The following is a 22,340-nucleotide window of genomic DNA, read 5'->3' as shown; positions in this document are numbered from 1 at the left end:
ACATTATTATTACTATGATTAGTATTACAGTTGAATGCGCTGAAGAACGTTAGAATATTAGTAACATTTGTCTGCTAACATCAAAAAGTCAAATTCAATATCCATTTGAACACGCATACGGAAAGTATAAATTATAAATTATTTATGATAATATGAGCTGTCGACCTGATTGTTATTATTAGTAGCCCGCTGATTTAGAATTAATTTGCCAGTTCAGTTGAAAGGATATTCCATTAATTATACATCAATTACATTTTATTTATAAAAAATTAAATGAAACTCGATCCTAATTACAGCTTCAGTTCAGAGAATGTGTTGTGTAGTACCAAACTCCAAAAGTTTAACTCTCACCTTTTAACCGTTCATTAATATTCCAAGATTTTCATTGGGGTGTGTGTCAAATGCGCTCTCTCTCTCTTTGTCTCTCTCTATCCAACTGCTGTTTCTTGAACACCCGCTTCAATTCTGCCCTCACACACTTCACATACAGTTATACCAAATCTGGATTAGTACGGCGTTTTGTGTACTGAATTCTTGTCCTGTTGCTTAATTTACTCCACCTTAGTGTGGGTACATTTTCGGGTATGTAAATTCTTGAGGATATATGATGATGCCAAGGAACACTGTTGCTTCTTGGGTTCTTGCACTCTGTTGTTTCGGGTTATTGAGATTGTCCGATTCCCAGGTACCACAGGAAGAAGGTAAGCCACTGATTCTTGTTTCCTTTTTCATCATTCTTTAGTTGTCTGGATGTTGCCGGGTATCAAGAGTGAGTGAAAGACTAATTTTTTTTATTAAATGAAGGACTCAGAGGAAAAATAAATATTTACGGTGGTTGAAGTTTCTTGTTCTTGAGGGTTGGGGGGTGTTAAGGGTAAAGGTGACTGAAGAATTCCTTGGTAGTAAATATTTAGTCTAGAGTCAGTAAAGAACTTATAGTCTGATTGTAGATGCGAATGCAGGCGGTTGCACATGGAATAGGGATGTTAATGCTTGCTAATTATATCGTTCTTCCTTGTTGGTTGGTGGCAAGTAGTAATTTTTGTTAGTGGCAATTAAATATAGATCCCTTGGAACGAAGATTGCCAACCGGAGTTCATGAGCCAGAGTTGTTCAGTAGTTAATCTCTCAACCTTATTCCGTGTTGTACGAGATTCATTTTGTGACAACTTTTTTGTATTGTCCTTAGTGGATGCTCTCCAACAAATTGCCACTGAGATGGGTGCAACACAATGGAGATTCAATGGTGATTCATGTGAAGTTGAGATGGTTGGGATTTCGTCAACACCGCCAAGTGGTGCTGAGGGTTATGTTGAATGTAACTGCAACTATAACAACAACACTGTCTGCCATGTCACAAAAATGTATGGTGTTGTTCCCTTATCAGTTCTGTATTTCTGCATGGCAGCCGTATTTTTTGTATCTTATTATATTAAATAGAAGTATAGTTACAGCACAAGATTTCCTCATAGACCTTGTAAGGTTATACATGCATCCTCTTCATTCAGCATTGATGACAAGTGGACATGTTTATTGAATTTATTTCAAATGAATTACACATTCTTCCAGAATGGCCTCTTTTATCTTATTTTCATTGCCTTTTACGGTAGAGGACATGAAATTCCAAATACCCCAATATGGAGCTTAATGATTTAAGTTTTGGGTTCCACTTATTGCAGCGTTCTTAAGAGTTACAATCTTCCTGGAGTTATTCCGGTTAATATTGTGAAGCTACCCTACCTTCAAGAAATGTAAGAACCTCTTAGGTGCCTGCATGCTTTAGTGATATATGGAAAAGGCAAACGCCATCTACCAAATCTGATCAAGATTTTGTTCTCAGTGATTTTGCCTACAACCTCCTCAGTGGTACAATTCCTCTAGAATGGGCCTCAACACAATTGAATTCTGTGTAAGCTTCATCTTATACTTGTTCCGAAGCTCCACCGTGTACTTTGTTTCTTTGATCTTTAGCAATAATGCCAGAAATTTTATGCAGCTCTGTTCTTGTAAACCGCTTGTCAGGGGAAATTCCAAAGGAATTGGGAAACATTACTAGCCTCACATACTTGTACGTTTTCATCTCTTCCCAATTTGTTTCTTGACATGGATTTGGTCATTCAAGGTTGATAATCCACTGAATGTATAAGGAGTAATGCCGTGATATTCTATTCAAAGGAAGTCACATTTTTGTGTGTGACTTCTCTTAAAAATCATAGCTATTTACTGAACTGAAAAAGGAAGCAACTTGGCTGAATTTCTATCTACATTCCATCATGGTGTTGTCGTTCTTATTATAGTAACCCATATTTCTCATTTTTCCTTCAAACAGCTATATAATAGTTGCTTCAATTGATGATTTGATTAGGAACCTTGAAGCAAACAATTTTTCGGGGCCAATTCCTTCTGACATTGGGAAGTTGATAAACTTGAAAACTCTGTAAGCCTTCATCTCTAAATAATGCTAAAATTGGAAATGTTATGCATAAGATGATAACTGACAGTTTTAGCATGCTCCACTGTTGATTGAATTACAGGATCTTGTCCTCCAATCAATTGACGGGGCAATTGCCAACATCATTTTCAGCATTAACAAATTTAAATGATTTGTGAGTGCATATAATATCTTCTATTATCTTACAGAATTTAAACTTTTTGGTGTGTTCACTTTCTTCTTGTGAACTGCAGTAGGATAAATGACAACAACTTAAGTGGGCAAATTCCTGACTTCATCCAGAACTGGAAACAACTTAACAAATCGTAAGCTCTTTATGCATCCTTAAAAACAGAAATATTATAGATAATATTTTTTTGAATATTTGTTAATATTGCCTATTTGAATACTCAATGAAGAGAAATGCTAGCAAGTGGACTGGAGGGGCCCATTCCGTTAAACATATCTCTACTGAACAGATTAACTGACTTGTGAGTTTACAGATTCATAACTTTGGTATTTTTGTACCAAGTAACTATCAAAATTATTGAATGATGGAGTTTCCATATTACAGGAGAATTAGTGACTTAAAGGGGCCCCCTCAAGAATTTCCAGTACTAAGGAGCATCACAGGCCTAACAATATTGTAAGCTTAACAATAATGCTTTATGAAAGAGCTATAATTTATGTTTTTGCTTTATAAGCTAATAAAATGATTCTTGCATTTAGGGTGTTGAGAAATTGTAACATTTCTGGAGCAATCCCTGCATATATTTGGAGACTTAGAGTTCTGCAATTGTTGTGAGCAACCAATCTTCAAACTTTTACTTGCACTTTTGTCCCTCTTATTTATAGAATCTCTAAATTTTTTCACCTGGTTCTATGGAGGCTGTTTCTTTCTTGGCTATATTTTGGTCTTTGTGCTGTTGTCAGGGATGTCAGCTTCAACAAGTTAGTAGGACAGATTCCAAATAACATTGCAAGAAATCTTAAAAGCGTGTGAGTGAAAAGTTTAATCATTTTGCTTCATTGGTCTGTGTTAAATTGATTGTGAGATCTAAATAACCTGTTCGAAGATGATATTCTGATGACGAGGGAATACCAGCTCCTACTATCCCCCCTTTTCCCCTGCTTCTGCAGTACTTATTTTTCTCTAACTTCTGCACCTTTTGTTTAGATTCTACTTGTCTGCTGTTTTTCAATCTGAAAGAACCATATTTCTGCACTCTTGTCTATCCTACATAATACTCACTGCATCATATTCTTGTAAATAGATTCATGACTGGCAACATGCTAAGTGGAAATATTCCCGATACAATCTTCAAGGACGGAAGCAACATGTACGTGTCGTATCTATTATACTCAGTTGGATATTTTGCTTTTATCTTGCATGCTACTTGGAGTATGGGGGTGCGTGGGGAGTGTTCCTATGGTGATGCTATTTGATTCTTTTTGTTTTATACTCACAAAATTGCCTTTGTCTCACGCAATCACCTCTGGGTGCAAAGCTAAATAAATCTCATATATATGCTCAACGTCTCACATCCATTTTCTTGCACATCTTTAAGATGACATTAAACATGTCAATTGCCTGAACTGGCAATTTGTAGTCTCAAGAAAAATGTATGTCGGCTTTGGAGATGACACATTCAGAGAGACACATAAAGGTGGTAAGGAACATAAAGGGGCACTTGTTGAAATAATATGGTAGCCTCACTGTTGAAGAATGTCATCAATTTTATTCTTGATTGAATGGGAAAAAAAAAACCGTGGAAAAAAACAAAAAAATAAAGAAAAGGAATAAGGATGTTGAGTATTTGTCACAGTTAATAATCTGTAAGATGCTTGTTATTGGACCTAGTTATTTAAGAAATTCAGATAATGACATCATGCTTTATGGTTTCTGTGCAGTGATATTTCTTACAACAATTTTACTTGGCGAGGGCCTGATGAACGTGCTTGTCAAATGTAAGAATACCCATTATTTAAATTCTCTGTTATATTTTCCACAACTTTCAATTTTGTGATACTAAAAATTGTTTCTTGTATTAGGAACCAAAACATAAACTTGTTCAAAGGCACATCAACTCCAAACACATTGTAAGATGCATTTCTCTTCTTTTTGCTCTTGTAGAATACTAGCATTGCTGATCCTGAAAGAGTGCAATTTATTCATACACCTTGAATGAACTGCTGATGCTAACTGCTCGTATGCTTAACCTTCAACAGACAACGAATCCTTCCATGTTCCAGGAATGTAGCCTGTCCAAAATGTAAGTATGCCATCTTTTCTTCTTTCAAAAATTAATTGAAGCATCTCCATTAAGTGTTCCAAAAGATTTTATACAGAGCTGCTTTTTTTGTCTTTAACTCAACAAAAGGTCAAAAAATCTGGTTGATTATACTTTCGCAAATTTGAAAGAGTAAAATCTAGATGAAGGGTGATTGACTTTGGTATTCTTTTGGTTTGTTATTCTTAAATGGTGCAAATTTGAAACATCTAAGTTCATCACATGGATAATTCTTTCATGCTATTGCAACCTGATGAACTGGAGGTTTTCTTTGTTTCTTTACCCATCCAGATTTCAGTTCGTTCGTCTCCTGCTTCTATGTTAATTGTTTCTTTGCTCAAGAACCTTCTATCTTGACCTAATCGAAGTTTCTGCAGCAGTTATATCTTTTCAGAAATTCCCCTCAACAACAGCTTTATAAGTAGCATTATGGGTACAGGAGAGACATTCAAATTTTTGTAAATTAAATGTAAAAGCTATTTGCTATTTTTGTTGATTTTCAGGTTATGCATATATGGTGGGAAGTATAATAGATTAAATTTGTTATCAAGAATGTTCTGTTTGCCTATGGCAGATAAATGTTCTTTGCATGTTAATTGTGGGGGCGATGATTTGACTGTCAAAGAAAGCAGCAGAAGAGTTATTTATGAAGGAGACGGTGGAGGTGATACTCCGAGATATTTAAGTAATAATTATTGGGGCTTTTTCAGCAGCGGAGAGTTCATGGATGTATCTAATTTCCAAAGTTCACGTTCAGTTACACCTACAACAACCACGAATCTCTCTGACTTGTATACCAGGGCACGCCTTAGTCCTGCTTCTGTTACATATTTCCATTATTGCCTCAAGAATGGGAGTTACAATGTGAGCCTGCATTTTGCCGAAATTCTCTTCACAAACGACGAAACATACAACAGTCTCGGAAGGCGGATGTTTGACATATACATCCAGGTTGTTTCTGCGTATTAGTACAACTCTAATATATCTCCAGATGATTTGTATTACTTTTCTGATCCTGTTTGCACATCAGGAAAATCTAGTCTGGAAAGATTTTAATATTGAAGAGAAGGCTCGTGGAACTGGAAGGCCTCTGGTTGAACACTTTAATGCCACAGTGGAGGATGGTACCTTGGAGATCAGATTCTACTGGGCCGGTAAAGGGACTACACGAATTCCTAATAGAGGAGATTATGGTTCTCTTGTATCAGCTATATCAGTCAATCCAAGTAAGCATTTCAAGTAGTCGTTCCGTTCATGCATCATTGTCTTCTCAACCTTACATTTACAAACCAGGATGAAATTATTAAGGAAAATTACTAGAACCCCCTTAAAATAAATTTTTATAGTATCAGACATATAATTGCTTTAACTTTATTGTTAGAGACATAATTGTGACTCTTCCTGTCAAATCTTTTGATGTCCCAGCTCCTATAATTTTCTGCAATCATGCCACTGCTTATGTTGATGTAAAATGTCAAACTGATATTAACCTTTCTCCTTGATGAACTTTTGCTGTTTTTTTGTGCTTCCTTAAAAAGATTTTGCATGATCTCTTCCGATGCAATCAGAAATACTCTCTAGATCTTCAAAATTTTTCCGTTTCCATCTCATGGTTGTATGTCAATGTGGGATCCAGTGGTGGCTATAACTTATACCAGTTGTATGCTGTAAGTCAAGCTCGCCAACATCCTCTGAGGTACCATATTTAATTGGCTTGAGAAAAAAGAGAAAAGACTGAATGAACAAGACTAAGAGGCAGTAGATGAATCTTGAAGCTGATCTTCACAAGTAGCATATGATCTTTCCTCCCAGAACCACCTAAACTAGATGCATTATTATCTGTAGCTCTTTCCACCAGCTTGTTCTTGAGGTTAACTTCAGTCTTAAACCAGTTGATAACTGTAATGTTACTTTCAGCATTTACATCATGCACCTAAAGTATCAGATGATGTATAATCCAATGGAAAAATGTTTCCCCACATCTTTCTCGTCCATCTTACTTCTATTTATTTATCCACTTTTCTGTGCAGATTTCAGGGTTTGTTCGGATGGTAACAAGAAGAATATAACTGCTTATATCATAGGTGCAGTAGTACCAGTATGTGTTATTTTCTTGATATTAGGCATCCTTTGGTGGAAAGGTCTTTTAAGAGGCAGAAAACCAGCAGGAAAAGGTACTTCGCTCATTCTTTAACAGGAAAAGAATTTGATTTGTAAGCTATCCTCTGTTGATTGTATAAATCTAGTTTTATTGTTGTAGCTAACTATTTTAAAACCACATTAGTCTAGAAGTCTTTTCGCATGAGCCAGTCTGTGCCGGTCCTGGAACCCATAATCTAAAATGTGAACGGACGTTGCGGATGTTAGATTTTAAAATGCTTCCTATGTTCTTTTCATGCATAGATTTTGAAGGGCTGGAACTGCAAACTGTTGCTTTCTCTCTGAAACAAATCAAAGCTGCTACTAACAACTTCGATGCTACAAACAAAATTGGAGAAGGGGGTTTTGGGCCTGTGTACAAGGTATTAGTTTTACCACAGTATTGCTTGTTTGTTGTTCCTTCTGGTGATGATTCATATTCACTGATAGAAGAAGTGGTGCAGGGTCTGCTGCCTGACGGCACTGTGATTGCTGTCAAGCAGCTCTCATCTAGATCAAGACAGGGAAACCGTGAATTTCTGAACGAGATTGCGATGATTTCTTGTTTACAACACCCAAATCTTGTGAAGCTCCACGGGTGCTGCATAGAAGGAGATCAATTACTACTCGTATACGAGTATATGGAAAACAATAGCCTTGCCTATGTGTTATTTGGTAAACTTTTTCATAGTCCAGCAACATCATTTGGCAATTACTTCTCTCACTTTATTATTCAATGACAGCATCTGTGCCATTGTCAGATTCAAACAAAAGCCAGTTGATCCTGGACTGGCCCACAAGGTACAAGATCTGTATTGGAATTGCAAGAGGATTAGCTTTTCTTCATGAGGAATCAAGACTCAAAATTGTTCATCGAGACATCAAAGCCACTAACGTGCTGCTAGACAAAGATCTAAACCCTAAGATATCAGATTTCGGGTTGGCTAGGCTCAATGAAGATGAGAAGACACATATCAGTACCAAGGTTGCTGGAACAATGTGAGTTCCATCTGATTATATGGTCATATTGGTCAGAAATCTCTATAACCTTTTACGTAGACTTTCTCGTGCTGTAACGTATCTATTTATCCTGGCCGCAGAGGATATATGGCGCCTGAATATGCACTATGGGGTTATCTGACTGACAAAGCAGATGTTTACAGCTTTGGAGTTGTGATTTTGGAAATTGTCAGTGGCAAAAGCAACAACAATTACATGCCGAGCCACAATTTCGTTTGCCTTCTTGATTGGGTATTAAAGCATTCATTCAACTTTCACTTCATTGCATGATAACTTCAACGTTCTTGCGAACCGTTGCTTAATCTTTGTATAGTTATTTGTGTTAACAGTCGTTATCAATGTAGGCCTGTCACTTGCACGAAAACAAAAACATAGATGAACTGATTGACGAGAGATTGGGTTCTCAATTCAACGAAGAGGAAGTAGAAAGAACGGTGAAAGTAGCACTCCTGTGCACGAACGCAACTCCATCCGTTAGGCCCACGATGTCCGAGGTGGTGCAGATGATCGAGGGGAAAATGGAGATCCCAGATGCAGTTCCGGTTGTGGGGAGTACATACACCAGTGACGTGAGGTTCAAAGCCATGAAAGACTTCCACCAACAGAAGAGGAAAGAAAGCTCAGCTGGAAGTACTGATACCCAGATAAATTCAAGAACCATGCGTAGAGATGCAGGCTTTTCTTCATATACCTCTGTGTTTGATGAAATCAGCGGAAACTCTGTATCACCATTGTGAGTCCGGCTGCAGTGGTTGCAGCTGCATTCTTTCATTGGAATTAATGTTATGTAATGTAAATTTGTAGACTTAGTTTTGAGCTCCGATCATCAACACTCAACAGTGTAGCCACTTATATGAATTATAGTTTATACATTTCTTAAAATATTTCTACTAATATGGCTTATGGATTATGTATTTTATTGAGTCTCAATTTTTTACTTTTTCAGATATCTTTTTAAAAAGAAAATCAATCAGGATAAAATAAAATCATCATTTAAGGATTATATAATTATTTTTTATTTGAAAAATAATTATAATTTTTTAAACAACAAATATTTATTCATAATCATGCTTAATTTTAGAGAAGACGGTTGTAATTACTCCAATAATTATTACAATAAAGTCTGTTTATTCTTCATTTTATGATATTTACCGTAAACTAGAAAAGATATTTACTGTAGTATCTTTTTAACATTAGAAATGGATTTACCGTATCCAAACTTGTAGATATGTTCTAACCCAACCCGGTACCCACTTTGTCTGTACGTGCGCCCGCCAAACGTGTCATCAAGGATACAGGCAGTGAAGCCCCTGGCGACACGCCTCACCAGATCTTAGCCACCTCAACACCCCGTTCTTGTCTCCGTGGCAGCTGACAGCTGCTCCTCCACGCTATATATCCACCATGCATGCACTTTTCTCTCACACTTCTATCCTCTTCTGCAAAAACAGAGTTAAATTAATACTCATGGAGGCGGCGGCGGCTGAGCAGGGCGGCGAGAAGATCCCGCCGGGGAAGCCAATGAGCATGGAACAACACATGCTGGACAAAGGGGCTCAGATGCTGCAGTCTCTGAAACCCGTCAAGCAAATGAATCAGCACATCTGTACTTTTGCTCTCTATAGCCATGACATGACTCGACAGATCGAGACTCACCACTTTGTCACGCGGCTCAACCAGGACTTCCTCCAGTGCGCTGTTTATGACTCCGGCGACTCCACCGCCCGCCTCATCGGTTCCGCTTTATTTGCTTCGTCACTAACTGCTTAACTAGCCTTCAGTTTCTGTAGGCCGCTGCTTCCATGATGAGTGGCATAATTAGCTTTGCGACTCTTGCAGGGGTGGAGTATATCGTATCTGATAAAATTTTCGAAAGTCTACCTCCGGATGAACAGAAGCTATGGCATTCCCATGCGTATGAGGTCAATTTTAATTCCTGTCTCTTAATTTTGATCTTAAGCAAATTTCAAGAATTGCCCTGATTTTGTGGTAATTATGTGCAGATTAAATCGGGTCTTCTGGTGAATCCTCGGGTTCCGGAAATGGTTGTAAGACCCGAACTTGAAAATCTGGCCAAGACCTACGGAAAGTTTTGGTGCACATGGCAAACTGACAGAGGTAAATATTACCCGGCCCGTTGCAAAATTTAATTTTCAGAAAACTCATGTCGCTCTATGATCAAATCCTATATTTGTTGGTCAGGTGATAAGCTCCCAATGGGTCCACCGGTGCTGATGATGTCGCCCCAGCCAGTGAACTTGGGTATGGTGAACCCGGATCTTATTGTGAAAAGGGATGACAAGTACAACATATCAAGTGAGGCTCTGAAGAATGCTAGGATCGAAATCCCGGAGCCTGAGTGGATTAATCCTCAGGCGGATTACTGGAAGCAGCACGGGGTTGGTTTCTTCATTGACGTGGAGGCCACAGAGATGAAGAAAATAGTTCCCTTCCCCTGAGAGGGAAGAAAAGTACCTTGCCATAGGGTATATATAAAATGCTTCAGTTATCACATTGGCTGTTAGTTGACTGAAATGCTGTATGTATGTAATAATTAATGCTCGCTCCGTTTTGCCGTCATCCCAGTAGTATGAAATGTATGGACTCGCGGGCCATGTTTTGAGGTGTACATACATGTATAGAAGGCCTTCCTACCTGTGCTGGACGCCGGATATTGTGCAGTAAAATGCGATATTTCGCCACACAGACATTCTCTGTTATTAAAATCTCTCATTGTACCTGGAGGATTGTCACTCTCTTTCATAATTTTTCCACATGGACACTGCCAGTAACTCAACTTCCTCGGAGGATGCGAACCATGAAAACATTACATTACATGTATATCAAGACATTTCGAGTTCTATGCCCAAGATTTATTCTTCTTACGAGAATGGAAAAAGTTTGAGAGCAATAGGAACCCCAGACCACATGTTCCACGTTTCACTCCTTTACATATCATCTTACGAACCCGTATGGTCCACTAATGGTAGGCCGAACGACAAAAGGTTCACGATCTCTTTCCACGATTAGTTGAAACAGCTCCTGCAGGTAGAAAAGCTCTTCCGGGTTCCCTCTCGGCTAATGGTCCATGGCAGGTAAGAAACTGCACAAATACAGTGTTTTTCATCAGTATCATGATCATTAACCTGATTTCACCAAGTCAAAAACTTCATCCCAATTTCCAATGAAGTGAGCAAGTTACCTTCGCATTAACACCATCGGGCACAATACGATTCTCTGCTTTGTATTTCAGATAATCAGTCCGACTGAACTAAGTGAAACCCCTGGAATCCAGGTCCAATGTCAACAAAATTAGTGAAAGAGACACCAAAAAATAGGAAAACAAGCATCGAACCAAAAAGAGCAATATTTTTCTACCATTTCCTGCTCACAATAATCTTCTGACGACCAGGAAACTTGAATTTTGCACGTCGCAAAGCTTCCTGAGCATGATGAATGCTCGGATCTTTGCAACGGACAGATAGAAGAACCTGACCAATCGCCACACGAGCACAGGTTCCCTGAGGCTTACCAAACGCACCCCTCATCCCCGTCTGGAGCCTGTCAGCTCCAGCGCATGATAACATCTTGTTTATACGCAGAACATGGAAAGGATGAACCCTGACCCGCAGGTGGAAAGCATCCTTCCCAGCAAATTTTGCCATGTACTTGTTGCAGGCTATGCGCGCCGCTTCCAGCGCCTCACTCGACACGTTCTCTTTCTCCCAGCTCACCAGATGCACGCACAACGGAAACTCGTCGACCCCTTTTTTCTTCGTCCCCACATCATAGATTCTGATCTTGGGATCAGGCACGCCGCGGTTGAAGCGCGACTTGGGGTAAGGCTTTCCCTTGATCTGGCGGTAGCACCTAGCAGGTCCTGCAAATATCAAGAATACTCGGGTTTCTCATGTTGTGCTTTTAAGACACTGCCGTGGGGATATAAGATAATCGGCGCAGCAATCAATCATCTCATGAAGACATACATGCGTATAAACAACAATAATTTCAAGCAGACAGACACAAACAATGAATTTCATCAAAACTACTTACTTCTTCCCATGGCGGCTCTGCAGGTGCTTGTTCTTGGTCGAAATAATAATGTTGTAAGGATGGAATTGGTGGTAATAAAGCGTGTGGGAAGTGGGAGATGAAGAATCTGGGATGCTCTGGTTGGTTCTGCGTAGAGCCACCGCTTGCTCCAGAATATTGTTTAAAGCAACGTGTGAAGTATTACAGCGTTGTGAACGGCGTCAAATAAGGAATCTAACTGTAGAATTTCAGAGTGTAAAAAGGAGAGAGTGATCAATGATCATTAATTAGTGAGTAGTGGTGATTTGCGGTGACCATTCCATTTTGTCTGTGGTCGGTGATTAATGTTTAACCCTTTCTAAACTCATTAACTAGGTACTTGATATTCCAACTTTTAACCCAAATTGAGTTTGGTGGGATTCGAACTAATTATATTACTAAGTACATATATTTGTAATGTGATTGGTATATAATTTAGAGAAATCGACCAATCGTTGAGCAATTATATTACTCTTGTTATGTGATTAGTTTGATTCGATCAAACTTAATTTGGATAAAAAATATTTGTACTTGATATAAATTTTTTTAATTCAAATCGAATTTGGCAGGACCTAAATAACTTATATTACTAATGTATTAATTGATGTATAATTTAGAAAAAATAACAACTTATTATATTTATTTTTTGATTAATTTAATTTTATAAAATTTAATTTAAATAAGAATTTTTCAGTTAATATTGAGGAGTGGTCTGTGAGTTTCTAAAATATGGATTTGTAATTAAATTATATAATAAAAATGTAATTAGGAGCTGGCAAAATTCTTAAAGTTGTTGGAGATTTGATTCGATTCTATTTTCTTAAGTGATAGACGTCTCGATCTATCCTTATTAATTTACGTGACCAAAAACCTTTTCAAAATGGTATCACATGAAGTAAATGAATCATGATTTTGATGGACGAGGTTTTTGTTTTCATTTCAAAACCCTCATGTTATAATTCTTTTCTTTAAATTACGCTTCATAGTTTTATGTGATTTTATTATTTCATATTACATTTTATAGTTTAGAAGAGGATAAACGAAAATTGTTGCTCAATAAATATGGAGAATTTGGTTGTACGGCTTACTCATTTGCAATCCAACCAATTATGAATCATTCGGCCCATTTTGGACCCGATCCATTTAGACCTAACCCAACATGCACATTTCTCACCACTAATACTAGTGTAAAATTATACTAATTTTCTTATTATGTTTGCAATAATTTTATATTAATTGCAAAGGACGAGTTTGAGCACTTTATAAGTCAAGTCCTCAGGTGAATTTCAGGGTACAATTGTGAGATTCATACAAAATTAGATTATATAATACTTTCTGCGATGGAACACCAATTAAGTTGCAAGTCGTAATATTATATACATATATTTCTAATTATTGCATGATTTATTTAAAACTTAATGTTTAATCGAGTTAAATACTAAATCTTGAAGGAAAAAAATATATACCAAATCGTGAAATATAATTTCATTTCATACCAAAAAAAAAGAGGGCTCATAATTAGGGTTTATGTGAGCGGGAGGAATTGCAAGTAGGCGGAGTCCAAGTCTATTTTCTTTTTGCCTGCAAGTTGCAGCACAACAACTTGCTTTTTGGTATTAATAAATTGTCTGTCCCTCAAAATTTCTAATTTATTTTATTTTATTGGGTTCTATCAAATTAGAATTATTTTTATTTAATTTTCAAGACTTATTATGATTGACATCTGATTTACCACAAACATATCCAAATATAATTATGCTTGTAATATAATTAAATTTAATTAGGATCTATGCTAATTTATATTTTTTCCCCATAGATAATAATAGATATAAATATATATCTATATCCTTATTATTATAACAAAAAATTTATTGATCGTACTAATTTTTAATTGTTCCATTACACCATTTCATTGGTTTTATTCTTTTAAGAAAAATTATCCATAATAATTTTAATATTTTATAATTATATTTTTTCTGTAATGTTCTCCATATATTTTGCTATCACAGACTTTTATAATTTTTATTATAATTTGTTTTTTCTCTTTCACGTAATTTTTTCTATTCCACTGCTTAATGTATTCTTTTATATATATATATATATATTTTATTTTATTTAATAATTTTTTATATACTCGTAAAAATGCGTGCAACAGCAGGACTTAGTATTTTTGAAAATAACCATTATCTGGTATTAGAGGTTGACGCGCCTTTCCCGGTGGCCTAAATTCACTCTCCTCCCTCCTATTCAAAATTTGTCAACGTTTGCTTGTTCACAGGCACAGGCAGCGGTGTCACTACTCTCTCTCTCTCTCTTTTCATAAGCCATGACTTTTGATTTTTACATGAATGAATGATTTCCTAACTCTGCTTAATCCGCGATTTTTGGGTCCCAGAACTTCACCTTGGAAATCGTCCCCACAATCTAGCTTAGGACATGATCATCCATTTTCTGTGATTTTCAAGCTTTCCGAAAATCTAGGGTCTTTATCCACTTGTGTTGTATTTTCGAAAATCTAGGCTTTAAATTCTGTTTTTTGCTTGGTTTGGGTTGAGTTTCCGGATTCTTGATTGTTCAGGGTTTTGATCTTTTCTTGGACGGTTAAGCTTTTCATTGTTTCTTAGTGCAGCGGACTCTGATTCCACTTTCACGATTTGTAATCCTCCTTATAGACACATTATTTTTCTTGAGAAAGAAACAATTTCTCAAGAATACGGGATTTTTCTCGCAGGGAGGAACTCTTGATTTGGAAAAAGTTGTTTCAAGAATTCGTGATTTCTTGCAAACACTGATTCTTGATTATATATTCTTCAAGAATTGGTGAATATTTTTTTTGCAAGAAACCGATTCTTGATTCTTGTTACAAGTCTTGGTTATATTTTTCAATGGAGTCCGAGACTGCTGTGAAATTAACTCTGTTGAAGCAATCGTCTTTAGCGCCGGATAGGGACTATGAGGATCTTGATGATCTGGAAGGTGAACACGAAGATGGCGACGTGAGTGACATAGATCCAGGATTGAAGCTAATGTATTTGGCGAATGAGGGTGACTTGGATGGAATCAAGGAGCTTTTAGACTCTGGTGCTGATGTTAACTTCCGGGATATCGATCACCGGACTGCACTTCATGTTGCCGCCTGCCAGGGCCTCGATGACGTTGCCCAGCTATTGCTTGAAAATGGGGCGCAGGTGGACCCAGAAGATCGGTGGGGAAGCACGGTATTACCTAAATCTTGAGCCTCATGCATTTTCACCCTTCATTATGTATTTCTGAATGTGCATTTAAATGTTACTGCTGTTTGTTGGTTGTTTATGAAATTGACATCTAATGCTCTGGTATATGCTATGTTTGAATCTATTGATGAGTACTTTCACGCTCTGAATCAATGTCAACTGAATGTGTGAATTTTGTGTGTGTTAGGTGCATAGCTAGGTGCTGGATCCCGAACTGCCACTAATCTATCTAATTTTCTTTTTGCTGCACGACCTGCTCTTTCTTAAACAGCCTCTTGCAGATGCCATACATTATAAAAATCATGATGTGATCAAACTATTGGAGAAACATGGTGCCAAGCATTTGGTAAGCCACTTGTTTGTTATGTGTGGCACTCAGTTTTCTCATGTACAAAAAATTTCAGGATTGGTATCAATTTTTGGTTTCTTGTATTTCTCTTTTTCCACTTGGGGTTTAATGTTACATGGTGTTTCTACATCAGATGGCTCCCATGCATGTCCAAAATGCTCGTGAGGTACCTGAGTATGAGATTGATCCCATGGAACTTGATTTTACCAACAGCGTTGAAATAACCAAGGTACTTTTGTGTATTAAAATATTTTAATATAGTAACCACTAATCATTTTTGTCCGTTCCATCTTCTTTTGTGCATTGAGTTTAGTTCTAGAAGATGTGTCCATTGCATATGTAAGTGTGACTTTTATCTTATCTAGTATTTTATCTTATTGCAATAACAAGACAATAAGAACTAAAGTTGAGTTATCAAAATCTGGTGCTCGACTCATGTCTGTATTTCCTTTTGCTTCCAGATGCATTCATATTTAGCACAGGACAATTTTACTTGCCTTGTCATGAGAAAAGGAAAATGGCAAAACACACAGACAATTAGACATTGTTGATTGATGAGTGAAATGAGGTTGTATCTTGTTAACAATGTGCTAGAGTTAGACAGGGGATGGAGTAGGAGGGAGGGATGATTACAATGTGAGATTTTTTCTTGTATGATGTGAAAAGACAGTCTGAAGAGTGTAATTCTCACATACTGCAAGGCACTGAATATGGCTTCATAAGTATGACTATTTGCTGCATAGATAACTGGATTATAAGTGGTTCATGTAACAATGAATAGAGACTTGTCGACTCTTTCGTTCTTGTTACCATCTATATATGGTTATCCAAGTAATCACTTTTGCCTGATCTTGACAATATTATTCTAGGGAACCTATAGAATAGCTTCATGGCGTGGAACACAGGTTGCTGTGAAAACATTTTGGGAAGGATTTTCTGATGAGGACAAAGTGTGAGTTCTTTTAATAGATGACATATTACATAGTTTTTACAACTAGGTGTTATTTAATGTAGTTGATTTTTTCAGGGAGGCATTTAGAGCTGAGCTTGCGTTACTTCAGAAAATAAGACATCCAAATGTCGTTCAATTTCTTGGTGCTGTAACGCAAAGCAGTCCTATGATGATTGTGACAGAATATTTACCAAAGGTATTGAACACGATGCTGTTCTGCTTATTGATCTCATTATCTTTACTCTACCTATATTTCTCCACTCTCTCTATATTATTTTGTCCCTGTGGAAATTATTTTTTCTGTAGGAATTTTTTGCTGGCTAGATCCCTTTTCTCTTGGCTGAATTTTGAATATTGTACTGTTTGAAATTGGAATGTACTGTTCCTGAAGTAACCTTAGCTTAAAAGTGCTTAAGGACAAATTTTTCCTCAAATGACTTTTCTTGTTTCTGGCACTTGTGGTGCTTGTAACTCGCTTAAAGTCTTCAATTTCTTGTATGTTACTCAAGAATGGATAATACTTCTTTAATCTTCTTGAAGCGGACTTCAGATCTTGTCTGTTCTTAGGCTTGGATCCAACTCCCCCCAGACTGACTGACTTCTGTAGCCATCTTTTTCCTATCTGTAATTGAATCTTCTGAATTCTGCTAATACATGTGAAACAATTGCATAAAACTTGAAATTGTTGAAAAGAATACGACAAAGACATCTGCTCAAGATTTAGTAATATGTAGCATTTTGATTTTACCTCTTTGTTTGGCGGCTAGCGTGGTGTCCACAAATTCAGCTGCTCAAACCTTTAGGCTTCGCTACTTTTACTGTTGGCATCGTGGTATGAGGGATGCACAACTAATTAAGGCAAATGGCATAGTTATTAATGGCGCGTCATGGCTCAAGGCGCACAATGCGCAGGCTCAGCGCCATTTTACAAAAGAAGTTCTGAGCTTGCTTATGACACCATGGCGCCCCATTCTGCGCCATTGTCCATGGCGCAGAGCGCTCCTCTATGAAGCCCCATCCCTTTCGGGCTGGGGCTTAAAAATAACTAGGCGAACGCTAGTTTTTTTCAAACACTGGGCTTTCCCATTGTAAATAAAGGTTGTGCTTTTTAGCCAGCCTTTATTTCAGCTAATTTTGGAGAAAAAAAAGAGCAATTAAAATTTGCTGGAGAAAACGACTGAAATTAGCAATTAGGGCTTTACTCTTTGCTATAGAAGAAAATGCCGAAAATGCAGAAGAAAAAAGGAGAGAAAAACTACATCATATAAAACTAATGATGATGATGAGATTGGGGAAGATTTGGATTTTGATTGATGGATATTATATAATTGTATTTGTTTTATAATGATTATATAGGATTTGTTTAATCATATTGCATGCTTTGAACTCTTTTGTTTTTCCTAACACTTACTATTTTGCAAATTTCTTTTATGGTATGATGATTACAATAATTTTTAGTGTTTATATTTACTTATTTGTGCATTATAATATATTTCTGTACATGTGCGCGGTACTTTAAAAATGTGAGTGCCGCACCGCCATGTGCCATGGCTCCAGGGGACCCCATGGCGCACCATGTGTTATTAACAACTGTGGGCAACGGTCAAAAAGGCCAATAGTATCAAATGTTTGAACTTTAAAGTTTTGCTATTTATGAATAACTATTGTTGAAAGTAAAGAAACTCATACTGAGTCACTGACTCTGTTACAATAACTTAATACTCCCTGTGTACCAAAATTAAAGCGCCCATTTGATAACCATGGAGGTTTACGTAAGATTTTAAGAAGTGATAACTTTGTGCATCTTTATGGCTAGCTTGCAAAGGTAATGGTTGAGAGTTAGCAATGTCGAATTATTACTGCATTATTGTTGACAAAAAAATCCATGTTAAGAAATAGAGTCTTTTCTGAAATGTCCTAAAAGGAAATAGGAGGGATAAGTTTGGGTATGAAATAGGAGTAGATGTAAACAACTATTAACCTGCTTAACAAAATGTGATAAGAAAATCTAAAATGAAGAATAGATCACATATGATCCATATGTAATCTGTAATGTTTTTCAACACATGTAGTCTCATTGATGTTATTTAACTCGTCGCATGTTGGTTTCAGACACATGTTAAGGATACTGGATGTGCAGGGCATTTGTTTGTGTTGCTTTATGTATTTGGCTTATTTCGGACATGTTTTCACTTTTGAGTCATTTGTAGTGTCTGAAGGTGTGCAACATTGAGTCTCTTGTTGTGTCCAAGCGTCAGAGTTGACCGTGGGTCAAATCCTTCTTGATCAGTTTCTTGCCTGTATCTAATATATATCATGAACCTGCAGGGAGACCTTCGTGAATTTTTGAAAAAAAAAGGAGCACTTAAACCTGCAACAGCTCTCAGATTTGCAATGGATATTGCCAGGTTTGTTGTGTTATGATGACGTAATTGCTCTTGTTTCTATTAACAATTAGCATGTGGGTAGTAAAAGTTAATTATGCTGTTTCATTGAAACACTTGAGAGAATAGATGATTGGACTGTCTATTATGTAGAGTAGAGGTAGTAGTTTGACATTCTTGCCAGTTGAATATCGGCTTATATTGACTGTTTTGTCCACTGTACAAGATAATATTTGTCTCGTAATTTATTTGGTCTTGCAGGGGAATGAACTATCTACATGAACATAAACCTGAAGCAATTATTCACCGTGATCTTGAGCCTTCGTAAGTTTGTAGCCGTCCAACTTCTCTCATGTGTACTGTGTGCTACACAACTGGCAGAATTTTAGTTACATTTCTTTTTTAATTTCTTAAAGTGTATGTTCTTATATTTGAGTAAGATAACAGGAATATCTTGCGGGATGACTCTGGACACCTGAAAGTTGCTGACTTTGGAGTAAGCAAGCTTCTTAAAGTTACCAGCAGAGTTAAAGAAGACAGGCCCCTTACTTATGAGGAGACTTCTTGTGAGTTTTTAGCTCTTACTTTCACTATGATTTATGGTCATATCACCCAAAATTATGACTTGAGTGGAGGATCCGTTTTCCTTCATACCTGGGTCCACCACCTACCAGGGGTTCGTCTTATACATTTGATTTTGACAATAAAAAGATTTGGCTTATTATTGCCTGTTTGAAAAGATTTGGCTTATTATTGCCTGTTTGAAAAGATTTGGCACCAGTGGGTTAATGTTTAGTTGATTGTCTCTATGTATTAAACAACTGGTTGTTGGAATAATTGTCTGTGCATTGACAGGTCGTTATATGGCTCCTGAGGTTTTCAGAAATGAAGAGTACGGGACAAAAGTAGATGTTTTCTCTTTTGCATTAATTTTGCAAGAGGTAATTGATATAATGCCTCAGATTTTGATGAAGAATATTATTTTTGTTTATTTTCTGAAAAGGATATTCTTCATATAGATTTTGTTTCTCGAGAAAGCCTATAAGAGTAAAAGACTTGAAAGCATAGAAGATTATGTTTATGAGCTCTGAGAAACACCTTATGGTTTGTGAACAGAAAATTAGTTATTTCTTTACTTTGGTCATTTTTCCAAGAGTTTAAAAGAAAATCCGGACTTTGTATTAGGCCCTTTATCTAAAATATAAACATGCACTGATAATTTATTTGTTTCTTCTTATGTTTCTGGCTCTTTGTAAATTTGCCTTTGTATGTCCTGTTAGGGTGGTATGTTACATTTGGAGATCATACAAACATGATTCCTTATGGATTTTCTTTCTCATATAATGCACTTTGATAATTTTGGGCTCTTGAGAGGAGATTTGGACAGCGATTCCAATGGCTGCTCTAGATTAAACCCTGTTTCCCAATGCTGATAAGCAATACGTAAATGCAATTTTCTTTTCCATGTTTCTTTCTTGGGTGGGGTTGGGTTGCTCTGGTCTTACCTTACTCATGTCCATATTCTTAGATAGCCGCAATTCTTTCCATTCTGGAATCTGGGGTTCTAGTTCATTCATGTAAAGTATCTTTTACCAAATGATATGATCTTAATCTTGGTAATTTTGAGTTGAAAATTGTGGAACCATTGTATTCGAAATATGTGCATTGTAGTGGTTCTGGTTCATCCTTACAAAACATTTTTGGCATGAGACATGATATGGTTACTGCCATGCTATGTTTGAGATATGCTTCTTTTAACTAACTTCATTTTCAACAAGCGGCCTTTATTTTATTGATCCTTCTTATTTGCTAAACTTAGATGATTGAAGGATGCCCACCATTCCATTCAAAGAAAGATGAAGATGTGCCCAAATACTATGCTGCGAAAGAGCGCCCTCCGTTCAGAGCCTCAATGAAGCTTTATGCTCATGGACTAAAAGAGTAAGTTCTTTTTGTATTTATAAAAGATGATCTGAACCTAACTGGCACCTTTCATCATGTGCATATCGAGTTTTGGCATATTCTGTACTCTAATGCAGGAGAGACGGCCTGATGCGCTAATTACTGTGTATTATGCAAACATCTGATGCTTTCACCATTGCCATTTTCTCCTGATATTTTATTTGATAGTCATTTATAGCCATTGGCATGCCATTGCAGCATTCACCACCAGTTTTATTGGCCATTATGACTTTCTTACAGGTTGATTCAGGTGTGTTGGAGTGATAACCCGGCTAATAGACCTACGTTTAAGCAAATCATTCCCCGGCTGGATGCCATCTACAACAGCTTCGGCCGCAGAAGGCGTTGGAAGGTTTTTCTCTCCCTCTCTTCCTATCTCATCTCCCTGTCAAGACCCCTTCTTTATGTTCTGCCCACTGCTTCTCATAGATACAAGTAACCACAAAGCAAAGGCGTGTGTGCAAAAGGAGCCAAAATATCTGTTACGTTTGTTATCCATTAAAGTTTATGTACAAGTCAATGAAAAATTTTGTAGGCTGACTATATTAATTGGATTGGTTATGTCAATAACGACCCCACTGTGTAAGATTAGATTTCGTTTATTCTCGTCCTCAATTTATAAACATGGCATTGGCAGGTGATGAGGCCATTGAAATGCTTTCAGAACTTAGACTGGAAGAAAGATGGTTCTAGTTTAGGCCGAGATTCATCTAGATCTGAAGGAAGCATCTAAATTCTGCAGGACACGCCCTCTTTTCCTGTCTTGAGGCCCCAGGAGTTGTTACCTGAGTAGTGCTGAAACTAGTCAGTGTTGTTCTTTGAGATAGGATCATTATTTGTGTTTCATTTGATGATAGTGTACAAAAAGAACCTGTACATTTGTTCCCTTCTTGCGGGCTGAGAACAAGTAATGAGCCGCCGCCTTATTTTCGTGTTGTTTCATGAAGTTGCCAATGTCTGTAAATTATTGTAGCAGTTTAACAGGTTTGGTTATGGACGCTGCGATTTAGCTTACTGGACGACGTTTGATAGAGCAAGTGATTTTAACAACAGTTAATCAATTGTAATGCATTTAGCCATAGGCTTCCAGCAGTCTTCTTGCATGATTTTGTCTGATTCAAATGATTGCAACTATATATATATATATATTTGCTGCCAGATAATACAGTGCAAAAGATGTTTTTACTCTTACATTAGTTGTTAGGTTAAATTGCAATTTATCTATCCGTACAGTGGAAAATAGGCAAGCAATTCCCTTATGAAAAAAAAAAATAGTAATATATTCCTTATGTTCTTCAAAATGTAGAAATTTACCCATCTGTGTTTAAAAAATGAAGCAATTTACCTTTTTATTTAAGGAGGTGAATTGCTTCATTTTTTAAAATATAGGAGGGTAAATTACTATTTATTTTTTATAGTGGGATAATTTGTTTACTTTCAATATCACACAAGGGTAAATTGCTATTCAATGTCAAAAGATGGATTTTGACCAAGTGTTATCATGAATT

At 36.8% G+C, this 22,340-nt stretch overlaps 3 protein-coding genes and 1 pseudogene across 7 annotated transcripts; 3 read left to right on the top strand and 1 right to left on the bottom strand.

Moving 5' to 3' along the window:
- The first annotated feature begins 303 nt into the window (after positions 1–303).
- On the top strand, positions 304–8,775 carry LOC105167337 (putative LRR receptor-like serine/threonine-protein kinase RFK1). Of its 4 annotated transcripts, none has more exons than XM_088884248.1 (24): positions 304–701; positions 1,190–1,364; positions 1,680–1,751; positions 1,841–1,909; positions 1,997–2,068; positions 2,366–2,437; positions 2,535–2,606; positions 2,686–2,757; positions 2,851–2,922; positions 3,006–3,077; positions 3,161–3,232; positions 3,320–3,430; positions 3,706–3,771; positions 4,343–4,399; positions 4,484–4,531; positions 4,661–4,704; positions 5,297–5,673; positions 5,753–5,948; positions 6,753–6,896; positions 7,126–7,244; positions 7,326–7,536; positions 7,623–7,860; positions 7,962–8,112; positions 8,226–8,775. In XM_088884248.1, the coding sequence occupies exons 1-24, from the start codon at positions 605–607 to the stop codon at positions 8,616–8,618; spliced, it is 3,072 nt and encodes a 1,023-aa protein (XP_088740374.1). In that variant the 5' UTR covers positions 304–604; the 3' UTR covers positions 8,619–8,775. The 4 variants fall into 4 exon arrangements, with proteins under 4 accessions (XP_088740374.1, XP_088740375.1, XP_088740376.1 ...); XM_088884249.1 differs by having other exon boundaries at positions 1,066–1,364; XM_011087012.3 differs by having other exon boundaries at positions 306–701; positions 3,365–3,430.
- Positions 8,776–9,297: 522 nt separating this feature from the next.
- On the top strand, positions 9,298–10,583 carry LOC105167335 (oil body-associated protein 2A-like). The gene is made up of 4 exons (XM_011087010.3): positions 9,298–9,616; positions 9,721–9,803; positions 9,885–9,999; positions 10,084–10,583. The coding sequence occupies exons 1-4, from the start codon at positions 9,349–9,351 to the stop codon at positions 10,338–10,340; spliced, it is 723 nt and encodes a 240-aa protein (XP_011085312.1). The 5' UTR covers positions 9,298–9,348; the 3' UTR covers positions 10,341–10,583.
- A 106-nt stretch (positions 10,584–10,689) lies between these two features.
- On the bottom strand, positions 10,690–12,138 carry LOC105167336 (large ribosomal subunit protein uL16-like; annotated as a pseudogene). Its single transcript, XR_016067033.1, has 4 exons — positions 11,935–12,138; positions 11,260–11,761; positions 11,084–11,165; positions 10,690–10,984 (listed from the first exon to the last, which is right to left on the bottom strand). The product of XR_016067033.1 is annotated as a large ribosomal subunit protein uL16-like (transcript).
- Positions 12,139–14,160: 2,022 nt separating this feature from the next.
- On the top strand, positions 14,161–21,924 carry LOC105167334 (serine/threonine-protein kinase 12). The gene is made up of 12 exons (XM_011087009.2): positions 14,161–15,170; positions 15,457–15,531; positions 15,668–15,763; positions 16,404–16,486; positions 16,562–16,682; positions 18,815–18,894; positions 19,132–19,194; positions 19,318–19,436; positions 19,726–19,811; positions 20,690–20,811; positions 21,073–21,184; positions 21,470–21,924. Exons 1-12 carry the CDS (start codon positions 14,838–14,840, stop codon positions 21,563–21,565), a joined length of 1,386 nt encoding a protein of 461 aa, XP_011085311.1. The 5' UTR covers positions 14,161–14,837; the 3' UTR covers positions 21,566–21,924.
- Positions 21,925–22,340: the final 416 nt, after the last annotated feature.

This window comes from Sesamum indicum, linkage group LG8 (assembly GCF_026168435.1).
Source record: "Sesamum indicum cultivar Baizhima isolate 11 linkage group LG8, ASM2616843v1, whole genome shotgun sequence".
NCBI lineage: Eukaryota > Viridiplantae > Streptophyta > Magnoliopsida > Lamiales > Pedaliaceae > Sesamum > Sesamum indicum.
The sequence above is the reverse complement of the archived record's forward strand: the minus strand, read 5'-3'. Positions and strand labels throughout refer to the sequence as shown.

Coding starts and splice junctions, on each gene's coding strand:
- LOC105167337 (XM_088884248.1), top strand. CDS start 605: ATGATGATGCCAAGGAACACTGTTGCTTCTTGGGTTCTTGCACTCTGT. Junction 2,758..2,850: donor TGGAAACAACTTAACAAATC/GTAAGCTCTTTA, acceptor TACTCAATGAAG/AGAAATGCTAGCAAGTGGAC. Junction 3,233..3,319: donor CTTAGAGTTCTGCAATTGTT/GTGAGCAACCAA, acceptor GGTTCTATGGAG/GCTGTTTCTTTCTTGGCTAT.
- LOC105167334 (XM_011087009.2), top strand. CDS start 14,838: ATGGAGTCCGAGACTGCTGTGAAATTAACTCTGTTGAAGCAATCGTCT. Junction 15,532..15,667: donor AACATGGTGCCAAGCATTTG/GTAAGCCACTTG, acceptor TTTCTACATCAG/ATGGCTCCCATGCATGTCCA. Junction 16,487..16,561: donor TTTTCTGATGAGGACAAAGT/GTGAGTTCTTTT, acceptor TGATTTTTTCAG/GGAGGCATTTAGAGCTGAGC.
- LOC105167335 (XM_011087010.3), top strand. CDS start 9,349: ATGGAGGCGGCGGCGGCTGAGCAGGGCGGCGAGAAGATCCCGCCGGGG. Junction 9,804..9,884: donor GGCATTCCCATGCGTATGAG/GTCAATTTTAAT, acceptor AATTATGTGCAG/ATTAAATCGGGTCTTCTGGT. Junction 10,000..10,083: donor CACATGGCAAACTGACAGAG/GTAAATATTACC, acceptor TTTGTTGGTCAG/GTGATAAGCTCCCAATGGGT.